The following is a 27,833-nucleotide window of genomic DNA, read 5'->3' as shown; positions in this document are numbered from 1 at the left end:
ATTTGAAGTAGGTACATATTATATAGAAAAAATAAGTTTTATGGTTAGCAAACAGTGTTACCGGCACTAAGACATTATCGGTTTAAATTAGAGATTTATTTGTTTAGAACATATATCAATTACAGTTACCTACTGTTTTAATTAGCTTTGCGTTTAAATCTTGCTCGATCTATTGAAGACATTGTAAAGTCGTATATGGCATATTCCTGCATAGACTAAATTAAGAAATAGTACTAAAATAATATTTGCTTATAAATAATGAAACAAATTGCGCAAATTTATAACAGGCGCAAATCTCTTAGAGCATTAAAAATAAGGGTTGCCGTACAATGCATAGGCCGCATTGAGCACCCCTTTGACATGATAAGAGGAAGAACTGATGTCACCCTTCTCCGAATGGGTTAAGAGAGCGCCAGCGGACCGAGCGTGTGGGGCGAGCGGGCGCGGACAGGCTGGCAGTAGCGAGCAGCGCCGCACCCGGACCGCACCGCCGTCGGCTGCGCACTGAACTGACACCCCACACTGACCTTTACGGACCCCTACCGACTGGACAGTGGGGTGGACGCTGGACAGTCCATTGTGCACAAGTGACCCCTATTGGATGAGCCCGGCAACTGACCACCGCGCGGTGTGCCCGCCGCCCTCAGCCGCTGATCCGGGGCTGACCAACCGCCCCCCCCGCGACCTCATCGTTACCCGTTCTACAGGTATTTTGATAATCGTCATGACCTGTTCTTATTGCTAATTCATTAGTATAATCAAGCGTTGAATCATCTTTGATGGCATCACTAATTAGTTTTCAGATCTTTGGGTTTCTTTGGAAGTTTATCAGCGCTTGAATGCCTACTTAAGTGTTTTGAATTACACGACATGACTATAAATTATTTTTATAGTTCGTTCAAAATGCGTTTCCTATGTTTATTTTTTATTTGATTGCTTCACCTGATGCTTTCAGTTACCGATCGAGAAAATAAATTTGTGTTTGTTTCTTTTAAATTTTTGTAAATTTAAGGGGTTTCATTTGTCCTACTGGTGAGCTACGAATCTCTCGGTTTATTCGTGTCTTTTAAGAGGAAAGAGGACGGTCGCTTCTCATACAACGTAGTCTCTCCGGATAATGACATTATGGATTTTTTTTTACATAATTTGATGTATACCAAAGCTATCTTTTGACTTATTCGATTTTTTTGTTATTCTTTAAAACAGATTTCATACAATTTTTTTAATGTTCCTAAATAACATAATAATTAAAAAATTAAAAAAAGAAACGTAGGGGCATAGCTGTGGTTGATATACAACCAACTGCATCAAAATATTTTCAATAATGTTAATATCCAAGGAGGAAAATGAGGACTACAGTGTCATAACATAAATAATTGTACATGCATACCTACTCGTAATTGTATATTTTTCATTGGGTTTTCCAGTTCTATAAGAATTTCTGCTTAAATTTAAATTTTTAATATATTTAATTGTAACGCAAGGTCAATTAACAATAGGCACAAGCCCTTTAACCACGCTGTCCGGATAAATGCGCAGAGGACGTAACAATGCTGGCAATGTATTCGTATTGCTTACGTGAGTGCGGACGAGTAGAGTCCTGGGGCTAAAACTTATGTAACGTGAACTCGAGATCTGTTCGATATCGGTGAAGATTAGAGTCTACTGTGTGTAGCCAACGGGCAATGGTTAACGCTCCTTAGCGAACACAACGCAATTGTCACTGTCGCGCTAGTGGGGAAGAGTGATAGAGAGAGAGACGATACGTTAGGGAGCGTTAACCATTGGCACGTTGGCTATACGTGCCCAGCCGGTCTAGCCAAGGTGACAATCGCTATCGCTTCGACAACGAAACGCTTTGTGCCTCTCTATCACTCTTCCATACTAGTGCAAGTGACGGTTGCGTTTCGATCGCTACGGAGCGTATGGGATTGGCATGTTGGTTACGCGCCCAGGTCAGTCAAATTACTCGCAATCGGCAAGCGACTGGAGCGACAGCCGTGGTTTCCGCGTGCTCGGCCCCGCTCCGCTCACGACGTTCGTCACAAATTTACGGCGAGTTTGACCGTGAGATCCCAAGCGTGGCTGTTTTTTGCTGCTACCTAATGAGTTATTTATTAAAATTTGATTGTAAAACCTCACAACTTAATGACATAATTCGGTATTTGTGTCAAAACTTTAAGAAAAACACAATAAATACCAAAACTGTGAATATTAATCGTTGTGTGGTCAATTATTCCTACAAGAGGTCCAGGCAGGAGGTATATCATGATTATGGTTATCACATAGGTAATAAAACAAGTATGAGATATGTTTCTGCCTTGTGATAGTTGTGATGTTAGAAAAAGAGACGACGAACATACCTGTCTTTCGGGAATGCAATCTCGATCTCGCGAGATCTCGAAACTGTGAGATCACGCGAGAGCGAAATTTTGAGATTCAATCTAGTTGGCGCGAATTCTCGATTTGCAATTTTGGTCGAGATCTTGTTTTATAGTTTCGAGATCTCGAACGAGATCGAAAGATTGTGCGCGTGTGAATCACTTTGTTTATAGTAATTATTTTTGTGCTATTAAGATTCATGTTACTTAGAAAATGCTACTGTGTTGTCAGCTTTATAGGTAATTTCAGTTAAACACAGATACGACGAATCGGGCGGACTTAGCGTACACACAATTATTTATATTAGGTATTTTTGCTTCTCCTAATTTTTTTGTAAGTTGCTGTTTTATTTTGCATCTAATAGTACCTAAGTACCCTAAAAGGGAATATAATATATACCTACCGAATTCTTAGTGATTTTTGATCAAAATAACTCATTTTTAATTACTTTGTCCGCTCAAGTCGTGATTAATTTCGATCTAGATCTCGAAACACCCCATCTAAATTGAGATTTTTGGCGCGAGTCCTCGAATAGCTAATTCTGGTTCAAGATTGCATTCCCTATCCGTCTTAATTATGGCAGATTTGTTGATGATTATTGCTTTTGACTTCCGCTATATCCCCAACATAATTAAAATGTATTTCCTTAAATATATTGATTAAATTTACTAAATCCATGAACAAACAAGCAATTGAATAATAAGCAGGTATAAATACATCACCGTTAATGTTACACACATAGGTAGGTATAATAGCGCTAAGAAGACACGTAATAATATAGACACAGACCAAAAGAGCCGCTAAAGTGCCAGATGCTTTAAGTGGTACCTATGTACCACCACATACATTAGAATAGTATTTTCGAATATCAAATATTGGACATGGCCGCGGTCACTGAGTAAACAGCTAATGTTTATTTCTCTAAAAACGTCGACATCGGCGCGCGACCGTTCGTTTTTTTGTTTGGCTAATCATTGTTTTTTTATTGACTCCTTCGATGTAATGCTCTTCTAAGACAACGGAAAATGGTATTTGGGGATATTTTCTCACGGCGCGTGACCTGTCCACGGATGTGACCCTATCAGGCTACGTACTTAATAAAAAGCGTTTACGAAGACTTACGGGTACTTCACATGGGCTCTTTTGTACTTGTAAATGACTAACCCGTGTGTCAAAATATTTATTGCATCCTAGTTATCGCTCCCGATGTCGGGTCGCCAAAGCCCTAATCGTAGCCGGAAAATACCGAGCGGGACAAACCTTGGGCAGCCGAGATTGCCGTGAGTACTACACGGGTGCTACGGAGATTACGCGCCAAATTTTAAAGTGATTGAATGCGGCTTACTTTCCAAATTTTTTAGTACCGAAAAGTACCGAAGTACCGAGATTTTCATTAACAGAACCCAAATAGTTGAAATTTCCCGGGAGCATTCCCTAGTAGCATCCTATACGATTGTAAGCTAACAAACCATGTTTATTCCATATAAATATTTTTTGTTGATATTTGTTATTTACATCAGTACCTAGAGACCTGAACGTGGATATGAGAGATTATCCTCTTTTCCTTGTATGGCGGTCGAACGTCAATTTAGCTGGGAAGTGATCTCTGAATGACCTGCAGCGTTTGGTCGCGCGACGCAACGCCGTCACAGCGGACGATATAATCCGCAACGCGCTCTCGTGTCACACGTCAGATCAAATAGAATAGATAAAACTTAAACTAATGTACACTCAAAGCTTTTCACAATCACCGGCGAGCGCAATAAATAAAGCTTCGTCGAAGAACGGGAGCAATTAATATGGGCGCGCCTGTCTTGCGTGAAAGTAGAGATACGACGCGGCACATGTGTGGATCGCGAACGAAAGCACAAAATGCCTGTATCTATACATATATGTATATCGTGTGATATCGTACAAGTCGTACAACCTACATGTGTATCCGCCCGGTATAATGTCTTTTATGTAATCAACCATGAAAAAAACTTAATATGAAAACTGTGAATACGCTGACTACCTACAAGGTAGCCACAGTACAAATTGACCTTTACATTTAGTTGTCGAAACAAAAACGATTCACTAAGAACTGTGCCGCAAATTTGCAATACATTTATCTTTCTAAATTGCAAGCAATAACGAATAAATCATCGAACACGTATCGTAATCACAGGGTTTCGTGAAGTTAAACATAAACGTTTCATAGGTGTACAATTACACTCGATATCCAATTACTGTTCGATGCCGATCTGATATTCGGCTGACCTACATTAAAAACATTTGCGATATAGCCTCCCACGCACGTCGACGACATATCGAAATTGGCACACCTTCGATTTAAATACGGCCTCTGTGATAGTCTCCGCAACGTAGGTAATGGAGGCTGCATGTAGGTACCGCGTATGCTAATGGAAGCCGCGGGCGCCTGCGCATCGCGGCCGGGAGGAGCAGCGCCGCCATCACTTCTTAGTGTTATTAGGTATTTACATACTAAAAAGGATTCTTGACTGAGACTTCACCGATAAGTTCATTACATTATATCCCGGATAATACTGTTAACCTAGTAGGTACATGCCTTATATTTCTGGGAAGCGGACTAGGTAATTATTTTTTATCGCCGTCAATAGCGTTCTGGCAGTTTTATGGTATTGGAAAGGACTTAAAAAACATCGTAGTTGTAATTATGTGAGTGTCCATTGTGTACATACCTACGTTTTTTATTTGGTTAGCGTCTTCCCGAGAATCCCGCGCTCGTACGTTTTTCTAGGTATGACGCGTGAACACCGTGAACGCAGCTTGGAATGCTGTCGAGAGCACGCTATTTCTCAAACGCTTTCAAAGTTGCAATAGAAAGCCTATTTTTTTTTTCCTATTTACAACGTTAGAACTTGTGGGACGTTTTAAAATAATTGTATGCGTTTTATTATTATTTTAAACACTATTCCAAACATACTTATGGTTTGAAGGATCGTGGGTATAAGGTTGGCATGCGCGGGATGCTGGGAGCTTGGTGGCTACGGGCTACGCGCCGTAGATCATAATCGGACGAGTATTTATTGGTGCGCGCGCTTTCTAAAGCCCTGCGCCCGCGCTAAGGCTGAATACTCACGAATGTCAAATGACACGCGATGTTACACGCCACGAATTTATTATACACCTTAAACTACATTATCATCGTATAAAAATAAGAATGTCTCAGTCGCAAGTGGATATAAGGATTTATGACTAGTTTACATCACAGATTAATTTGATTAAAATAGGGTATGTAATGTAATGTGCACAAGCTATACTTTGTATCACTAGGAAGCTAAAAATATATCTACGCAGGTATATATTGTATGAGTATACAAGATTTAAATTTTAATTGGGCACCTATTAAAGAGATTACCTCGTGGATCACTTTTTGTAACGGCTCGGAATGTAAAATTTATTGCATTCAGTTAACTTTTCTAAATGACTTTCAATTCCGAAACACGACAAGTCGGTTTCAAAGCGAAGCCACTAAACACATTTATACGGCGTGCGTCGTTAAAACGTATATCTTCCTCTGATTAGACGTGTATCTAGCTTCATTTAATTACACACACGCAATAATTAACGATCGGAAATAAGTAGTCATAAAATCGAGAACTTCATAGCAGTTGCGGATAACCTTTTTTTTGTAATAAAATTTCGTTTGAACACTGATCCGGGCTTTTTTTATCAATATCATTTCAGTTATTTTTATAATGAGAAATGGGTATTTACCCAAATATAAACAATTACCTTCCTATTTGAACTAACAAAACCAAACGTGGACAAATAAATATGTGGAATATAGTTACGTATACGTATAAATACCAGTAATATGTTATAAAGCTTTTAATTGCGTAAACATACGTTGCTAATAATAAGCTCTTTAACAGTTTGTTGTCCGAACAATGCTACGATCGTTGCTATGGTGAGCTTAACCGATCTTGACACTTGCATTTTTGACATCCAGTTCTTAATGAAACTCGACGTAATCAGTATCGGGCTTGGTACATCCACTTACTCACAGTTTAATAAAAAAGTGACTTTTGTACTGTTAGGAGTCGTATGTTTATACGCCGTTTTTAATAGAAACGACAACGGTTGCGGGCCAACTGTATCGGAATTAGTCACATGGAATATATACGTATCATCGAAGAATCTGGCGTCAGTCAGCCGAAATGCCGGTATTAGGAGATCATTATTGCGCTGCTTAGAAACTGTACCTGCCTTCCTTGTTTTCACCGAACTTTGGTACGGGTTGCGTTGCGCCTATCTCGGTCCATACATATGTGTACATACACATTTATTTAATTTATAAATATTTCAGAGCTAAGTCAAAAACAGAGCAAAATCGCAATTAGTGTACGTAGTGTAAGGTATATTATACATACTTTATAGCTTTTGCCCGTCACGTTGTCTTCGTTAAATAGTAAAGCTTATTATCATGTAAACATTATCACTCCACCAAACCAAGCCAAAAAGCTCATCTGATATTAGTTATTGATCTACAACAACTACTCAGTAATCTCAATTTCTGTCATGTATACGTTAATCGCACAATGTATAGAGTGGTCATACGGTATTAATTCAGATTATAACTTAGTGTCTATTATACAGTAATGAAATTTTGCATTTGTAATTTTAGTTGATTAAAGTAACTACTTATTACTACGTACCTACATTTACCTAGCATCCAATATTAATTTCGCATTAGTAAATGCAAATGATAATTGTGATATGCAAATGACACACAAAAATAATAGCATCAAATAATGGTGTGTCGCAGTATTGTTCGCCGCCGGGGAACCTGCGGGAGCGTGTGAAGTCCGGCGCGGCGCGAGGGGCGCAAGCGCAACAAAGAATAAAGGCATATTCAAATGCGCTCCTGGACGCTCCTCGCATGAATGTACCTTACCCTATGACCATATTATTTTTAACATCCAAAGATAATGGCTCATCGGGGCGATTCTTAATTTTTTTGTCCGCTCCTTATAAGACCCTTTATTAGGGTCCGCAACGCTTTAGGGTTTTTGTGCAGCCGTACGTGTCATTAATGAAAATTACATTTCTCACTGCGCGCTTTCGTACCGCTTGGAACTTTATTTTATATTTATAATTTGTACAGTCGACGTCAAAGATATGTTCACATTTTTCGCCTTATACAAAGGAGTAAATTGAAAAAGTGTAAACATATCTTTGACGTCTACTGTACCTCCAATGTTTATTCTCGAGATCCCGACCGACGCTTTACCGTTAAGTATTTAACTAAGAATAGATCTGAGCGGAGTTGTAGAATTTTACTACCAAGTTTTATAAAATACATATGCAGGTACTTAACTATGTACTTTGGTGTTTCGATAGCAAATACCAACGTTTGTGCAGATAGTCAAATTTATAAGTCTTAAGCAATTAATTATAAAGTGCAATTAACATAGGTGCCTAAGTTTTGATAAATAGCTGAAATCAGTATTATTAATAAACCGTTTTCTAATGGCTACTGTAGCTCAGAGTCAAGTAATTTATATAAAGGTCAAGAATAATTGCTTCTAAATTCAGTAAATACAGCGCCAGGAGGTGTGGCGAAGTATCTGTACCTCGCTGTGCAATTAATAGCCAGACGGGCGATGTATTCTCACGTGTTCCTGCGGAGCTACCTAGCAAACAAAATTGGTAACAAAACTGCGAGCTTGTCCCTGATGTCACTTGATGTCAAGATCAGTACAAATAATAAACGAGCATAATCACAGATCGCTTTCCAGTGGTTCACATGAAAAGACGCGGCTTACCGCATTGAGTATAACATCACTGTAGTGTTATTTAAGCGCTACTTGAAAATAAGCGAGTCAAAGCCCTAAAGACCAGTATAAAGTCTCCCTCAGTTTATGCTTGATTGTGATGTATCTCGATGTCACATTCAGGCTGGTTAGTCGGAGTGTTTGACTCGGTAAGCAATATCAGTTTACGGACATACCGCAGTGGCCACCGTTGGCCCCGGCCCTGCTCAGTCGGTGGTGATACCCACCCTGTAATTTGGCAATCAGCGCCGTCGCGGAGCTGGCGTGCCATTGTGCGCCCATTTAGACTAGGCCATGTAATTTTGCGGTCTCATGCAGGTGTTTACTATATTTAACTACATTATACTCATTGCCACAACTAGCACTGTTCGCATTGGGGACGCCTCGACTAATAACCGACTTTTAATTATCAAGGCCGAATTTAAATCAATTTATTTTAACGGCTATGCTTAGATTTAATTTGCGAATAAATTATGTCGTCGTCGTCGTGTCGGTTTGGAATTGGCAGCAATTTCACACGGTGAGAGGTGCACACTTGACCATTGTGAGTCCCCTATCATTAAATAGACAATTCGCGACCCCGGCCTTTGTGCCATTCACCCCTTTCTCCGGCGCGTCCATGGGTCTCGGCGGCCTATGATAATGTCTCACAGTTTTGACAATCGCCTGATGTGAGGGTTTTTTGTTTCGCAGCATCCGAGGGTCCTTCCGAGAATTTATGCTCGCCTGTCATAACAGAATGAGTTTACGCTTTGTGAATCAATATAGTAATTTGATCTATAGACAACCATTGTTTCTGGGCGTTGAGCTTGCGTAACGTATGTATTAGGATGTTGGTGTAAACAGTAACAGTATATTTTTTGTGAGACAATGGCAACTCGTTTGTTGCGGCACAGATCGATAATAAGATGCGACGGTCGCCCCGGGCGTCGCTCCTAACAAAAGACTTCAACGAGCTTACACATAAATAGTATAGTTTTAGTATATGTTTACTTCAATAAACTAATGTTAATAAATGTTAATAATATTACTAAGGCTTCAACGTATTGACTCGTCAAGTAGGTATACAGCAAATTCTTGCCTTGACTTGTTAGGATTTTATAACTATCATTTTCAACTAGATGCATAAATCTACTAAAATAATATTATTCGCGCGCACATGATATTATACATTATGTAGGAACGTTTAAACCATGGTCTAATAAAACATGGTCTTCTCTTCCCAGAGTGTCACTTGCCTACGTCACAATAACATTGCCACTTTATTTCAACATAACATGTTACATGGGTACATTATATCTATGGTTAATAAGTTAAAATATTTCTTTATAATTTTATAATTTTCATTTATATGTATTTTGTCTTAAATTTTACAATAACACGTCATTTTTAATTATTCGTTAGCAATATCTTCCGATTCACGAAAGAAATTTCAGACGTTCGGGTAATTCTGTTTACACTACTGGCAACACAGGATAGCGCTGTCACATTTGATGATTTGACAATCCGCCATTTTGTCCCTGACCGTCATCCTTGTCGAACGCGTGTTAATTGTTATTTCCTTCTCGCTCAGTGTCAGCAGTCGCAATGTTTTCCAAACTTTTCACGTCGTAAGCTTGGTAATTAATGTTTTGTTACGAAAATGGTTGGCTGCTCTATTCGGAACTGTAAGAGTAGGAGTGAAAGGTGCAGTATAGATTTGTTTTATTGTGCTATGTTTCTACATGAATAACTTGAAATTAATGCCGTTAAAATAATTTTCACCGTTGGTTAAAATTCTCCCACATTTTAAAGTTTGAGAACCTGTAAACAGCATGATGACGTAGGCAAGTGACAGTTAGGTCATTCGCGAATCTCGGAAGAGAGTACCAGGCGGAGTATATTATTATACCATGGTTTAAACCTATGAATATACACTCCTTTTGGGCACTCGGGTAAAAAAAAGAATCAAAATCACGGAGAACTAAAACAAAAAATCTCATTAAAAGATTTAATGTGATAATGGTATTAGTTTAGCTATAATTTTGTGACACTGTGCCAGACTTCCAAACACTGAGGATACTATAAGTCTATAAGTAAATGGAGTATGTAACCTTGGGCGCATTGAGATCAGCTTTATTCCACCCTCAAGTTATGCCTCCCAGCGTCTCTTGTTTACACTCAATACTGTAATTTCATAATTCAAGCGTTTAAATGCATAGCTTTTCGTGAGCGTTCGCAAAAAGCGGAGGCACGCTGAGCCGCCATTACGGCCCTTAAAATAACATCGTACGTTTAAGTTAATGACAGACACACCGACAAAATGCATTTATAATTGCTTACACAAAGAGTTTTGGTGAAAAATTATCATGTGTACAGTCTTGCGGTAAGCTCTCCCACGACTGCGAGCGGTACTTATAAGGACGCAATTCCAATAGAGATGATGACACATGTTGAATTTTATAACAAAGTCTAGTAAAATAGATAGCAAATGAGCAATTTATCACAATATTGTAGATATTAAAATAATATATGGAAATAAGACAAAAATACTTATTATTATTAATAATTTCAAAATTTAAGTTAAATATACGGATACCATTCGATTCTTCACATTTTATCCAAAAAAACATTAAATGGCAACTATATACATAAACGCAATATTTCACCGACAAAAATGCAATTCTCTTGTTTTGTTCATACTGCAAGATGCGCTCTCAGTGACCTTGACGTCACGTTCACATAGTGATTTGTTAGGGGCGTTTCGCGAGTGAAGTACGACTGTCGGACTTTGACTATAATTTCTGACTTTTGTATTGCTTTAATGCAATGGGTCCCATATAGACATTTGATCCTAAAAACAAACCTGATCGATTGATACCAGCATAAATGAAAATTTGTCATCTAGCCTAGGTATTTGTATTGTTTTGTAGTAAGTTTCTTGGTTCACCACTTTATCTTTAATCGTGATCGTAAGTTAATCATAAATCGTTCCATTATATTAGCAGAGATTGAGACAAACGTGTACCTAAGTCGAATGTTACCTTGAAGTGCGTACCAACTTTTCCTGAAAGCTATGGGCAATTAGCGCGAGCGCACCGGGCGATCAATTCTCGTAACTAGTCGGTAGTTACTATGCAATAATCGACGCAGCAGATTTGCATAATTGTGTCCGCTAAGTGTCTGTATCTACATAAAATTGCATCTTTTTCTCAACTCCCCTATATTTAGCAACGACGAAAAACGCTTTAATCGAAAATTTCCTCGGGACCGCTTGACATTTCTAATTAAAGTTTAGTAGCTGCGCATTATCAACGGATATTTTAGTTCTGACACGAAGATGCTAACTTTATGTATAATTTATCGTCGGTTATATAATTTATGACTAAAATTTGTGTGTATGGTTTTGGATGAAAAACTTTTAATGAAGATTATCATATCGTCTGACACTAGGCGGTAGGTAATAATATGCAATAAATTTTGTTATTCAAACGTTCGAATATTTTATATTACTTCGAATCGGTTACTCCTTTATTGGCTCAAAGATAAAGCTGCTGCAAATGAATATGTATAATGGATCAGATTGAGATGTAAATAAATGTATAGATCCATTAACGAACACTCAGCGGACATTGCATGAGCGGCGTTCTGCGCGCTTTTGATTACTATTTACAGGGTAAATATGTACCTGCCCAAGTTCCATTACCAGCTACACATTATCGGCTATGAATAGCAAAGAAACTTATCAACCAAGAAAACCAATAATCACCGTTGACATTCGTGAATAATCCCTTATGATTTAAAAACTGATTAATGTCCGCTATTTACCTTATATGCTATCGTTCTTTCAAAGGCGTTTTAAAAACGTAAACGAGAACGGAAGGGGAAAAAAAGTGGCGCACTAACTGTTTTTATTAGAACGACATTTCCGTTTGATCCGATTTGAGATAATTTTAATATTGGGATCCGACCGACAATAGTACTAGTAAATCTAATAAGATTCCAATTAGTTGAACGGGTATATAAAAATAGTATCGGAGTAGACGCGACGCCGGCGCGGGGCGAGTGATAATTATTTTGTCCTTGTTTTGCCACCGAATACTTTTATGATTCCAATCGAAATCAACCAGATATTGCATAAATATGTATGGATCCAAGTCAGCCATTACGTGTTATTGGAAACATGTCACTCTGCTCTTAGTGCCCTGAAGATAGAGCCGGGGCGGGGCGTGTCTCGACTTCAATACGTATATTGCAAAATCCAATCAGAAAGTTGTTACCTTTGAATCGATTTCCGTTTCTAATAAGTTCTATATGTCAGAATTAAGTATCACAGTCATGGTCATTGTACTTACTGCATTTGTTTCTTCAGGTATAGGTACTACTAAGTAACATGCGGTTAGTGAATTCACTTATTAGTAGAGCACGATAACATAGATTTAACTAGAGGTAAATGAAACGCGCTAATAAATGGAAACACAAGATGAAGTCGTAAGAGGGTAATTGGAGCTATTATTCTTATTGGTTTTCAAATTATTCTTATTCGTTTTTGAAATTACACCAGGCAATTTTGTATTGCTGAAATTAATATGTTTTCATCACACTTGCTCGAAAAAGAACTTATTTCATGCAGGTATACTGAAGGACAAAGGTCTTTGTCCTTATACATATTTAATAAGACGAGTCGAAGGCTGGAGTGAATTAAAGACTCGAGTTTGCAATATTCTTATCCTCGAAGTTACACACGATGGTTTTCATCTCACTTATTATTATTATATAATTATTGGCGAGCAGCTATTTACCTGATGAGCCTATGTCACACAGTATCCAGTGTTATATAGTTCAAAGTTTGTAAAGTCATATTATATCACTTGCGAAGAAAAAACTACATTTTAAGCGAAATAATTCTAAATACCATGCCATATGGGTAATTTATATGCAGTTGTTATTTATCATTTTCAAAATTAATTACACGACTAAATTTAAGAGTTTTTATCACTTCTAGATTAATTATCATAGGATAGCGGTGCATACCGATTAAATATAATACACGCTTTAATAGCGTGATATAGCGACTGTAAACATAGTACAACAGGTGAGTGGTAGTAGTCTTTGATGGACCGTAAATGGTTTTATGGCTGCATTGAATTACAATGGAATTGTCCACTTACTGTAAATTGAATGAAATTATTATTAGAAGAATGGTATAAATAAGTGTATTTGGGAAGGGTAGGTATTGTGTATGTACTGCATCGTGCCGTATTGTGGATGCGCGACGTATGGCTGCGCGAAGCGCCGCAGGGCCGGGCGGTGTAACGGTGCGCAAGAGTCTTGATTTATCGTGGACATCCACCGAACCTATCCGATTTGCATTTAGATAGCGGCGGGCGGCGGGCGAGCGCCGAGAACGGACGACCGCTTTACTCTATCGCACGTAAATTAACTATAAAATGATGTTTGCACAAAAAAATCAAGATGGCTTCGCATCCCATAAATGAGAGATTTAATCGTCCAATCAACGGACCAGGCTCAGTATTCTGCAAATAACTAAGACTGTTAAAGGAAAGGAATACTTACTGATTAGATCGTGGGTATTCGCGGACGGGACTACGGAACAAAATTCCCTCCAATGGTCGTAAATTTTATTTACGGTACTGTTCGTAGGGACTTGGTATTTGGTTAACAACGTTGCCAACGTTGATAATGTAGTTACCAAGGTGAAATATTATTCTCATAAGAAGCCATCATGTGTGTCATTTGTAATGCAATGCTAAAGCCAAAGTGTTCAAAAATATCTGAACGTGAACTCTACCACCTTAAAAATAAAGACATGTTCAGATACAATACAAGTGGCCGCTTCGATATCCATACTTCCGCAGGTCACTGAAAAATCATTTAAATTTTACACTTTAATGTCTTTAACTTGATAGTAAATATTGTAACATAATATAACCCTTAAACAAACTATTTATAAACAGTAATTGCATTAATCATTAATTGCCCAACGGTTGCGATACCGTTCAGATTAGAATATGCACAGATTATGGCTTTCTGAGGGCGGAAAAGTAAGCTATTAGACGTGGGGAAGGTTGCGCAGGGGGAAGGGGTCTATTCAGACGGCTCGTAAATTATCCACCTCCGCAATTAGCAGGCGCCGAATTGGCGCATTATACGTTTCCTACGGCTGCTGCGGTAACGCAGCCTGCCATAGTCACTACTAAATAAAAATATATCTCTCCTTCAAGGACTATTAAGTCTTTATACTGACTTTATATTATTTTAAAATTAATTTCGGGACTGAAGTTTTACTAGCTGTTTTCTTTCCTTAAATAAAGCGCGTATGAATTCCTATACTTATAATAATAGTCGAATACTACAATAGACGTTAAGTCGTTATTCAAAAACTCGTAGGTACACTAGCAGTAAATTGCGCTTGCGTTGTTATACGAGTATGCAGGTACATATTATATAAATATTGACAGTACCTAGTACCTATACTAGTTTGTTGTTAGTTGAAGTGAGTCGTCCCATTTCCGAGTGCTCTCTTAACTTATTTTAATACCCGATGAACCTACCACCTACCTATCTGATATACATACTTATGGATTAGGTAGTTTGTATTTAATACACACTTTTATTGTTTTTCAATACCTCCCTCTTTGCATGCTGCTCGTAGCTTCTCATCTAAACTGGACATTATTTTATGAATGCGAAATATCGCGTTTGGCTAGGTACCTTGGTACTGCAATCAATAAACTATAATTTGTTTAAAAAACAGTTCAGTCGAGATAATATAATGTAAGTCATTCATTTCAAATACTTACAATATAAACTAGCCATAAATAGTAGTTTACGCATTTCGATGCTTATTTGCATGGTAACGGGTTAGCATGCTAATACCAGCTATTAGACGGATAGATTTATTAATTATTATAGTGTTATAAACTTATAAATGGTGTTTGTGCGTGCTTTATGTTAGACCTCACCTTCAATCTACATAACTCTATATCTATGTTAATTCCAGACGCTCATATGCATGATCACGCAAATGTATGTATGTTGTGGTTGTGTCGTTCGTATATAGCTGATGCAGATTTTCCTCGTGAGAGCGCTTAATCGTTCCGTCAAACAGATGTTATCGGATGAAACATCCCCGACCACTCCGAGGCGTAAAAGGAAGATGTATACGCCCCTAATTGCGAGATCTCCAGCAGTATCTACTACAATATGTAAATAGGCGTCGAAGGCAATTAAAAGCTTATCTCGCGGCCTGCCAGGCTTGCCGCGCCGCGCCGCTGACCAGGATGGCTCCGAGAAATGATTGACATACGCACTATTTTAACTGCAGCGGTCCGATAATGAAAACGTTCCTCCTCGTTTAATTCGTACTATATTTATTGTTGACAATTACTATATTTACAAAACATTGTGGTATAATTGATCGAGTTCTCACAATTGTCAGGTTGATGAGTTGTTTGCAAGTTGTGTATACAGTTAAAAAGTTGTCGGAGTCGAGACGTTGTCTGTCGACAACACCTCGCTTGTACAGCTTATTGCTATTTTTTCTTAAAGCGGTTTCCGATCATTTATCTTAAAAGACAAATATTCGTATTCAGTTGGATCTTTTAAACACACACTTATTTAATTGTGTCTGTAGGTATATCGACGTACTTGTATACTGTGCTTGAGTGCAGACTTTTAGAGTTTTATTGAAGCAGCTCCCTAATAGAATCTAGGGAAACAAATATTTATTGAAATATGGCAAATTCATTACTTCTTTCATCGAAATGAAAAAACTTTTAATTTTTAGTGTACCGCGCAAAGTTTGTTCGCGGTACACTTATTTAATCTAAAAATAATTGGTGTTCCATTTCTTTTAATGAGATGTCAAATTAGACAATGTACTACAACAGCTGAGGGTAGTAAATCAAGCTCGCGTAGATCCGTGGGCATAGCGCAGTGTCGCAGAGCTTTCGGGTATAATGGCACCGAGATTTAATTATAGTCGCAGGAGTATAGCATAATCGGGCATAAATCACAGCGTATAGATACCTGCCAGCGCAACCTGTTTTAATTCGCACGCCACAATGCGAAACCGCGCCGAGGCGCGCTTTGTGTGCCGCGCGGGTGACATCCTTCTAAAATTTATACCTTCATGCTTGTTTACTGAAAGCCGCCGAATTCATCCAAAACTATAACGTATCAACGTTTTTAATCTCGTTCTAAAGAATTGCAATCTGTTCATAAGCTTTTATTCGGATGCCTATAAAATTTATACAGCATCGTCTCATTGTTCAGAACTCTGTTTAGTATCGCGTTTAGCACACAATTGAAAGCATTAACATTCCCATTGAAACGTGAGTGGTTTAATCAGCCATAGAACTCACTCAATCTTTGTCTACGGGAGTATAACGTAATCGGGTCAAAATAACTTTAGCACGGATTTTTAGTTTTTGTAATCGCATTAAGGTGTGGTCTAATTAGTTGAAAGATACACGTTGCTGCCTGTCGTTTTAACATTAAATTAGAATAGGTACATATATGTAGTTACATTACTTTTACTTCCGCCCGCGCAGGTAGTTGTTCCTGATTTATAAGGATTGCTATAATATAGTAACCTATTAGGTAGGCAACGCCTTCTCACTGAAAATGGACCACACACGGGCATTCAAATTAGAAAAGTCAATGTAAACGGAAATGATGCATTTATCGTAGCTCGTACGTAAGGTGAACACCGCGGGCGTCTCTTCTCTTTAAGCTCGTAACTCTTCTAATAAGACACCTTTAAGCGCGCCTAATGCGTGCAACATCGATTAAATATTTCATTATGATTTGTGGTGAAACCGAAACGTTTGTCCGCCGTGTTCCGTGTGTTAAGACGATTAGTGTAATAACTTTTAGTCTGCCACTTATAACCACGAAACTGTAATACACTTTATTTATTTAGTTAAGTTACATAATCTTCACATGAATGAATTGATTTGTGTTGTTTCTTTGTAATATATTAATAAAAAATGGCTTATTATTAACCGGGCAACTAAAATATTAAACAGGAACTTTAATTGGGCATACAATAATATAATTTAGCTGTGCATTAATATTTTAGCGCCAAAAAATATATTTTAGCCTCAAATATAAGCATCATATTATTAAAAAAACTGGCAGCAAAATCAAGCCACCCAAAAAAATTATAGGGAACTTAAAGTGATAGCTTGGCGTCTAAAATAATAAATTGGCAACTAATATTGTAAAGCGATCATAAAATTTAGTTGTCATCTAGTTGTTCACACCTAAGTAATCAACTAATCATAACTGAGCATATCGTTTCAGCTAGGTAGTATTTTTAACACGAAAGCAGTTAAATTTAATGAATATTCGTCACTTTTTACACAAAACACCTCAAATTAATTGACCAATACGCAATGGTCAGTATACTTATAGTCGAAATTTCTAATCATGAAACGCCTAATAGCCATTATACCATTAGATCTTTAAATTTTTAATTGCTAATTTTAATAATTACCACTGTGTTCTGCTAGAGTCAACAGATAGGTGCGACGACGAGCGAAGCGAGGAGGAGCGTGTTAGGTTGACCGTGTAATGACCAAACAAAATATTCTAAAAGAACTTCATTTTTTAATTAATAGATAGCCGTTTTCTTTTTAAAATGTGCTTCATAAATGGTCTCCAATATATTAATTCAGTTGCCAAATAAATACTTGGTACCTGCCTAAAAATAATCAAAAGCTGTAACGGCATTAAAATACAACTCATATTGATATATTTTAAGGCTCCGTTTTTGTTGCCAAACTATTAATTTTAGTAGCCATTTCTATGTTTTTAAACTATCCAAATTCGATTAATTAGTTGACCGGTTAAATACGTGCCATAAAAAATGAATTATATTAATATTCCTTTATTTATTTCTTCCATGATATAACCTGATACAATACAACGCCGCAATGTTGTAGAAGACATGAAATATTATTTTTACATTTTAGTTATTTGTGTATGTAAACGGTTATTTATAACTTCAAAATGCAAAAATGGACTCTTTGGCTGGCCGCAGTTACTTGTAGTCATAAAAACATTTTGAGCCCTTAGAATAGAATAGAATGGCGCCATTAAAATAAATAAGAGTAAGTATCTAGGTATGCCTAAAATGCTTTTATTATGCTTTAAGTAATTGTACTTTTGTGTAAATGACATCGGTTAAGAAGTTCGATTTTAAAGTTTAGAAGATTTTATACGTAAAAGCTAAACTGGAAAAATAGTAAAAGGCGCACGAGGAACGCGGTGTTGTATGGAGGTTGTTCGTCTTGAACATTGACTTGTCTCTGATTTAAGTGATACGGTTATTAGAAATTGTTTGGAAGGAATACATATGGCATACGTCAATTGAAATACAATATCATCAACTCCTTTCTAGCGGTTCACTTGGGGAGCCTGTGGTCGGCAACTTAAACCCGAGACTTTTTTGCGGTACTAAATTGACTGTCATCTGACCAAAGTCAATATTTAATTATGAAAATAATATTTAAAAAGTCGACCAGGAAATAGGAACTAGTTATTTGCTTCAAATTTATGTGTGTTTTTTTTGTTGTCCCCTACACTTTTTTTTCAAATTTGGGATTATTTTTGTTAGTTCTACTCAGAATCACGAGCTCTTTCAATCCTAATAGGAGAAAAAAAGTACTGTTGATATAGATGGATCTGTTGAGCTACTGAACTAAACTGAACTAGTGAACTAAAGGAGTGAAGTACTTCACAGTGTACGAAAGATGCATATCAATCTTTTCTTTTTAGTGACACATTTTGCGCATGACTAATCCTTATATATTTGTATCATTCAAACGCTTTTTTAACGCGCGTTGAAAAAGCTGCCATACGAATAGGGCCTTGTTTAAAATGTTTAAAATTCGAAATTCAAATTGGTAGCGTTTATTGTTTAAAATTCGAATAGACATTGTAAAGTTACCTTGCAGACCTCGCATCTATAGTTATTTGTACAACAAGAGATCAAAGTTTGATATTTCTTCGAGTGCTTATTTTGAGTCCCGTGCAAGCGAAAGATTCTATACTAGATTCACGAGCGTAGCGAGTGAATCTAATTTAGAATCTTGAGCGTAGTAAGGGACTCAAAAGCGCACGAGATGTAAATAACTTTGATCTCGTGTAGTTCACAAAACTTTTCACCTCAGCAGTGAGAACATATTAGAGAACCCGAAAAATGTATTCCTTCACTTACTTATTCACTCATGTTTTCTTAAGATATACCAACAATTAAGTTTTCACCTCAGCAGCTCGAACAAGGGTACTTTGCTATTTAAAAACAGTGAGCAAAATCGCATTTTGCTCATTTTGTCTCACTCAGTGAGCAAAATGCGATTTTGCTCACTGTTTTTAAGTAGCAAAGTACCCTTGTTCGAGCTGCTGAGGTGAAAAATATATTTGGTCATGGTATTTTGAGTTTTATTCACCAGTACTAGAGTTCACTTTTATTAGCGATTTCATCAAGATGTAGCTTTATTTGTTTAAAATTCGAATAAAAATTGTAAAGTTACCTTGCAGACCTCGCATCTAAATATATTTGGTTATGGTATTTTGAGTTTTATTCACCAGTACTATTAGCGATTTCATCAAGATGTAGCTTTATTGAATTATGTCATTGAGTGGTCCTTACGGTCCTTACGCTCTCGACGCAAGTCTTCGCTTATCGCAAGTCTTCACTTATTAGTAAAAAGACGTACAAAGTGCTGCGATGGTACTCCCTTGTGCTTGTTATGTATACATAGGTTATGCTGCAGACATAATTGACCCCTGCATAGAAACTTCTTTGCAGGGGGGTCAGTTATCTTTGCAGCTACATTGTACTCACTAATAACAGTAATAACTCCCGTTTAAGGCAGCCTGTTGTGACAAACGCGTAACTACGGAACCCTACACTAAGCATGATGGCCCGACATGCGTTTGGCCGGTTTTTAATACTTCATATTGTGTGAATTTTATTGAGTTGTTAAAATTAAATTACGGTTCTGATGCCTCGATTTGAATGACGGTCCGCGGTCTTGGCCAGCCGTCCCACCGACTACAATACAAAGGGCACTTCATATAAACGCAAGTTAACGTTCCAAACATATTCAATGAGCTCGCGTCAACGTCACCTCCGGCCGCTGTCACTCAACGGTCATCCAACGGTTTCGTAAAAAAAAAACAATGAAAAGTTCCCGACTTGCATGACATTTCACATACAATGTCAATTTTTGAACATCAGTAACGTCTTTATAAAATTATCAAATATCTATAACGTTAAAATCATATTCTTATTGAGCTGAATATGTAAATAACTAATAAAATAAGGTATCGTTAAAATTGTATGGGTAAGATAATAAATTACGAGAGATACAAGTAATATTTATAGCAGTGAGCGTTAAAGATAATAAGATAATAAGCTCTTAATCGAACAATGAAATATCAATGACACCCCTTTCTTTAGGAGCATTGAGGGGTACGATATACAGTAAAGTTGCTGATGTTAGAAATGGGGCATAGTGCGAACAAAAATAATAGATAGTAGAACCGTCTCGAGTTAGCTATTAATTGAAAGCTTCTGCGAAACTAAGTGTAATTATTTGCCGCCATTAAATTTTCAGATTACTCGAGCGCTACTAGTTACGCAGACAGGAGACATGACTTATTTAGTGCCCATGTTGTGTTTCCATCTTTAATCTGCGTGGGCGCATATTTCCGAGAAAACATTTCTTGTCGAGCGCGTATGATGCTGCTAAGAAAACAGAAGTAATAATGTTAGCCATACTTGTACGGTAAAGAACTCCGTAAATGAATCATCGCATATGCGTTCCTCGTCACAGTGCAAAAAGAGGTTTGTCGAAAATGCCCCTCGTTCAGTTAGCTCACGCTTGTCTGCTGGCTGCTGGGTACTCATCCCTTATTTATACTGGTATGAGGAATGCGTTTTTTGTAGCTCTGTATCAGCGCGTTCAGCGCTGCCACAATCCGATCCAGCGAATTCTTTAATTGACGAAATGCAGCAACTCTGCATTCCAGTTGGATCGTTAGGCTTAATGTGGGAATACGAAAATGCCTTATTGATAGAACATTAATAATTAATAGGTACATTTCACTGTTTCGACACTTGTTCAAATGAGCAATTTATTACCTACATTACATATTTAGTTGTGTAATATTTAGGGATAAGGTGATTATTCCTACGTATTTACTAGGCACCAAATCTATCATATTCGTTATTTTTTTAGTAAGGCAGGTACTTACTAGCACGCGGTTAAATATTTATGAATATTAAGTAGGTATGTGAACACTACTGGACCTACTTAGAGTACTTAGTCGTACTCGTAATGTTGTACAATATACTTTTAAAAGACAATAAATAGCCAGCTCCAGTGAAATTATTATAATTGTAATTCAAAAACGGCGTAGTGATAAGGTACTAAGTATAATTATTTTCCTTCGTATTTTTACGGAAACGTACGAACGTGTCTTGCTATTTCAGTTAGTCTCGGTACAAAAAGTACTGAGGTTGATTGAAGGAAAACAATTAAGTACGCACTACATCTGTACATTGTGAAACGAGGGCGGTAAGTGAAATTTTGGAAACAACGGAGGTAATTCCCGGCAGCCGCAGTTTGGTGGGAATTAAAGACCCCAGTTTTCAATATTTTTACCTCCGGAGTTACACACAATTGTGTGTTTTTCATCACACTTGCGAGGAAAAAACTAAATAAGCGAAATAATTCTTCGTCCGCCATATTGTCATTCCTTGACAGGTTAGGCATCGAAAGCACAGACCTATTCGGCATTCAGCCACGATTGAAAATTATATAAAAATATTTTAAACGTCTATTAAATTAATCAAATTAAATATATTTAAGTATAAACAAAAATATTTAATTATAAACGTCAGTATTTTAAAAGTAAAACTCATTTACGCTACTAGATATGTATGAATTAGTGCCACAATAAAAAAAAAACTTTATAACTCGCTAGGGTGTTATAGATTTGTTTTTCACAATCCATAACTCCCGCGGGAACAATATGGGTCTTTTGTCCTTCAGTACACCTGCATAAGATCTTTTTCGAGCAAGTGTGTTGAAAAAATAAAAATGTTGATCTATCCCAAAATTTTTAAAATTGGCACACAAAGTTTATCAAAATCACTACTACTGTCTTGAATTGAAATAAGTGCAGCGTTTCAATAATATGTTTCAACAATTGTTAGCCTTATCCTTAGCCTGACACAAAATCATCTCAAAAATTAAGTTATATTTGAAACATTGCTGCCGATATTTTCGCTGTTACGTAGGGACTTGCAGCACGCTAGTCCAATTACTTGTAATTAAATTTCTCAAAACAGCAAGAACTTTTACCGATGTACTCAAACGTACCTTTTATGGCTCGAAGTATATCTACTCTAGACGGTAAGGTAGTGGTTAAATACGTCAAGCTGACGCTTTTGCTGTAATAATTATAATGTATCATACATTTTTATCGCATTATAATAATATGAGATCCGGTGTAATAAAGCTTACATACGGTTATTAGATGTTGAAGTTGGAAGCAGTTTAAAAGTTAGCTCGTCGTAACAAGTTGTCGGGGATTGATAGCAGTTTCTCTTATCACTGATGATAAAACATGCGTGTAGTGCGGCACTCCCTGCACTTTCCTCTGCACTTACTGCACCTGCTGCATGCTGCGCCGTCTGCCGAGTGACCGAGGTGAAGGCGGTCCGTCGCTTAGCTATGATTTAAAATAGTATGTACACTGCAATGCACGACTAACGTTTATAGATATATCCAAATACGTGCGGTTATTGCATATGAGACGGGTTCCACGTGAAAGTTCTCCCTAGTATGCCTACTACGAGTATCTATATGAATGGCCATTCACGCACGAGATAGGTATATGGACCTCGTATTTCCCTTTATTACAAGCGATGATTCCTCGTCTGTAATTTTAGATGGTAAGTGAAACAAACATAATTATAAACAATATAACCTTAATGGAGACGTAAATCGACGATGTTTGCGCATCCTGTGCGTAAGTGCAGTGGTATAATGTGGACCACGATGACTTATAATGAATAAAAAGATCAAAGTATTCCGCATGGTAGATGGTGTTCGAGTTTTAATTAAGAGATTAATAATAAAGCAATGCAGGCGCAAGGCAACGACCGGAGAGCACACACGGCAGGCGGGCGCACGCAGCCCTATGAGACATGTATGCCGCTCCGTTACGACACCGACACCGAATTTTTCCACATGCCCGCGCAGCTAAGATAAGCGGCAAGAGACGCCAACGTGTTATTTATTAACGAACCGAATGATCGATAGTTGGACGCGACACCGGACGTGGACGTGGCGGAGCGCTGCCTTTCGAAACTGGCCGTCGCCGTCGCCGAACAGACTCGCCGCGTGCGCCACGCTTGCCCTCTAAATCAGTTACCCTTAAAACTCATTTACTACTTATGATTGTCACTTAATGTAATTCAGAAGATTTCCACTAAACCCTAAAGTAAGAAACATTCATAGCTGTATTAACTATGGGCCCGATTCGGATTTTGTAATAGACATCTATTAGATATCTTTTAGACATCGCCAAGATACGATAACGATATGTATAAGATCTAACCTGTCAAATTTGACATTTCCGCGATTCTGGAGATACTCTTGAACGATTTCCACAGGATATTACTTAGAGATCTAATTCACATCTAATAGATATCTAACACGATCTATCGTAAAAGTGACATTGGTTGCCCGAATTGCGCTGCAAAAGAGAACTAGTTGAAATCTAAACTATAACGTATCTAGAATGGATCTAGTACGTGTCGTCTCTTGTGAATATCTTGGAGTTCGAATACGGCAGTAAGTTGCCTTAATCCAACTAGGTACTTACCCGATTCACGAAGTTTCTAAAATAAATGAGTTCAAGTTCTTGTGCAATGTCGACTACTGTAACAAAGCTTCACTTATGTTACACATACATCAGCCGTTGTGTCGTAGGTACACATCAAGGATACCTATGTTGTCTGAGTAACGGTCGTGTAAAAAACGGCCGTGTCGAATCTTTTGTTTGAACAAGTCTCCTTCAACCCTTCGCTCTGAGCCATCCGTTCCGCTCTTGCATACGTCACGTCGTCGTGACAGCTGTGCGCTATACTTTCTAATCGCTCCATTCAATACCAAACAAACAGACAAGGAGTTGGCGACTTGCGAAAGATTTAAATGGCTCGAACAATCGACAGAAAAGAAAAGACTTATCAATTAATTATTTATAGACGTGAGAGTCAACAAAAGCTTTGTCAACCTGATTACGTAAGCGGTGACTTGGTACCCCAGATATTTATTCAAATACAGAATCAGTGCATTGTATAAAGTTTAACCTGTATAAACAAACTCGGATCTATACTTGAACTCAATGTGTAATGTGAACGATACGATAGGAAACGTTCGGAAATTTGTGGCTGAGGTGCGCAGGGCAGGTTAGACCAGTCCCGGTGGCCTCGCAAGGACCCCAGCAAACCTGTTAGATTCGTTGCACGATTTTTACGTGCGCACCTACCGGAATCTCATTCACGTGCTGCACCCGCGCCGCGGCCCCGCGCCGCCTGCCAGTTAACTCGTCAAATGACTCACGCTTCGGCTGGTTAAATGCCAGAAGCTGGCTTTTCCAGTTTTCTGATCGAATTCGCACATTCTATACTTACTTGAAACTAATATGACATTCGGTGGAATAGACTCTTTAATTCATTGAGTAACTGGGCAAGCGTAGCTCATTCATTCATATTATGAACGACGCAATACTGATGCACATCATATGAGTATATAATCTATATAATTAGTAGTAGGTACCTGCGTAAAAAAACGAACAGGTTCTTTGCATAAACCGCTTTTAATGAATGAGTTTAAAGTACAGTTACGTCAACTGGATGTTATGCCTTATTAGTTCAGTACAACTGGATACCAAATAAAGGGTTTGAATTATATCAAATATGCATTTAATATTCCATTTAGGCATTGACTTTGTTGTAAGTACTAAATAGGTCTAAGCAACCTTAAAGTTGCGGATGTCCGAAAATGATAATAGCCAAAAACAAATAAGCGAATGTCATCCCATGCTATCAACACGAGACCAGGAACAGGAATCAGGTAGAGCTACGATCCGGTCAAACCCGTCCGACGCGTGCTTCCAACATTTTTTATTTATTTGTCTGCATCGTCGGATACCGCTGGGCGTGACGTCAGACGACCTAAACTGGTTAGCGAGGGAGCAGGGATTTGCCTCGCATCCTTCCGGTTCTGCAAGTGGCACGGACCTGTTCTACATCAGGTTGCGGCGCCAGGTGACCCGCCGCCGTGACGTACGCCCGGCGTCGCGATACCTCGCAAAAAACTACCCGAATTAGACGTCGAAGACGCCCCCGCGCTTGTTCGCGTCCCGTTCCGATCACTACTGGTTTACTTTTGAACCGGACACTTGCCTTGCTGACTCACGCCTGTGTACTCAACAATTAGTACGCAAAGCGTCACACGGACGACCGCTGGTGCCCACCAACCACCAGAGGTCAGTATCCGTACCAAAATGGTCACGCCTAATAACTGGTTCGCAAGTTGTAGTCGGCCCCGTCGTACAACTAAAGGCCAGGGTACAGGTATTTTACGCTATGTTTACTCGATGATCCGATAGACTGAATGAAAATCCATTTGCATTACGTAATACGGCAGACGGAATTGTAATATGCATTGTGCTTTTGATGACGACTCGTAGGTAGGTGGGCAGAATATCTAGAAGTACCTAATTGTTGTATTTTGTTTGAACAGGAGACGTAAGGAGCTGATGGAGGTGAGCGGCGAGTCTTGGCGCGCGTACTACTCGAGCGCGGAGCACCCGCTGAGCGCGGCGTCGTCGGCGGTGCTGGGCGTGGATGACCAGCAGCCGCAGGCCCTTGTCACCGAGTACTACAAGCTGCCGCCTCTGCAAGCGCAGGATCTACACAAGGATGGGAAACTAACTGATGTCTGGACGTGAGTCCTACTTCTAGATCGATATGTTACTTATGAACGTCAATAACCTATACTCACAAACGTATGTGGTTATAGACTCGGTAACCTATATGTATATGTCGCAGTAAGATAGATAAAGCCGTTATATAGTTATAACCCTAGGGATATAATTATATGTCGTAACATAGTTATACGAAAGCGATTCATTACTATCTTACTAGGAATATAACTATAATACGTCTTTAGTTTAGTGATATAGTTATATTACTGGATTCAGTTTAGTGAAATAATTGTAGGTAGGAGTGCGGCGGTGCGGCAGAGGTATAGTTATATCCCTAGGGATATAGTTATATGCCGTATAATACGTATTATAATCATATTCCTAGTAAGATAGTAATATCTTACTAGGAATATGATTATAATACGGTATTTGACTAAACTAATGTGGTTAAATGGTTATAAATCTGCCAGGGAATCAATGAAAACAGTAAGTATATTCGTTTTTATTTTTATTACAAAATCAACTTTGTTGGTTGCAATTAGTTGTAATACTTTTTAGCAATATTACGTAAAAGTACAGGTCGATTCACGAAAGCTGGCGCGAGATTTGACAGAATTTCTATGAAAATAGCTGTCCCCCAGTATTAATCTCGCGCCAGCTTTCGTGAATCAACCTGTACTTTTGCGTAATATTGCTAAAATATATTACAACTAATTGGAACCAACAAAGTTGATTTTGTAATAAAAATAAAAACGAATAATTATACTTACTGTTTTCATTTATTCCCTGGCAGATTTATAACCATTTAACCACATTAGTTTAGTAACCGCCGCCGACTCCGCCGCACCCCCGCACTACACTGCTACAATTACTTATTATTATCTTACTAGGAATATGATTATAATACGTACTATACGGCATATAACTATATCCCTAGGGATATAACTAGACCTCCGCCGCACTCCTACCTACAATTACTATCTTACTAGGAATATGATTATAATACGTACTATACGGCATATAACTATATCCCTAGGGATATAACTATACCTCCGCCGCACCGCCGCACTCCTACCTACAATTATTTCACTAAACTGAATCCAGTAATATAACTATATCACTAAACTAAAGACGTATTATAGTTATATTCCTAGTAAGATAGTAATGAATCGCTTTCGTATAACTATGTTACGACATATAATTATATCCCTAGGGTTATAACTATATAACGGCTTTATCTATCTTACTGCGACATATATACGGGGTGTGGCCTGTAATACGAGCAAACAATTAAACTGCAGACTATACTCTCATACTGACCAACATTTGCTCAGCGACTTTTAAAAATAACTTGGGTTTTGACTTTTAATACACCTTAAAGTTTATTCTAAGACGCTATGTATTACGAATGTTGTTGTGTTTAAGGCGTGAAAATAAGCAACGTCAATCACACAATGATAATGGCGTACATTGTAGACTAAAGACTTCATTTTTTTTTTAAGTTATTGAACAAAAGTGACACCGTTTGAGAAGTACAATCCATGTTTTAATTATTTGCTCGTGTTACAGCTTAGGCCACACCCGTATACAAGGTGTTTTATTGAATTCCGTTAACTTAGGGGTATCTAT

The 27,833-nt window shown here is 38.0% G+C and overlaps 1 protein-coding gene across 3 annotated transcripts in view; it reads left to right on the top strand.

Annotated features, from left to right (window-relative positions):
- Positions 1–27,833, top strand: part of LOC134663250 (protein grainyhead) — a 148,169-nt gene that overhangs the window by 67,914 nt on the left and 52,422 nt on the right. For all 3 annotated transcript variants that reach the window (XM_063519652.1, XM_063519654.1, XM_063519653.1), the window contains exon 3: positions 26,021–26,224. In XM_063519652.1, coding sequence (XP_063375722.1) covers positions 26,021–26,224 — 204 coding nt within the window. The remainder of the gene's footprint in view (positions 1–26,020; positions 26,225–27,833) is intronic.

The sequence above is a fragment of the Cydia amplana genome, chromosome 4, assembly GCF_948474715.1.
Source record: "Cydia amplana chromosome 4, ilCydAmpl1.1, whole genome shotgun sequence".
NCBI lineage: Eukaryota > Metazoa > Arthropoda > Insecta > Lepidoptera > Tortricidae > Cydia > Cydia amplana.
The sequence above is the reverse complement of the archived record's forward strand: the minus strand, read 5'-3'. Positions and strand labels throughout refer to the sequence as shown.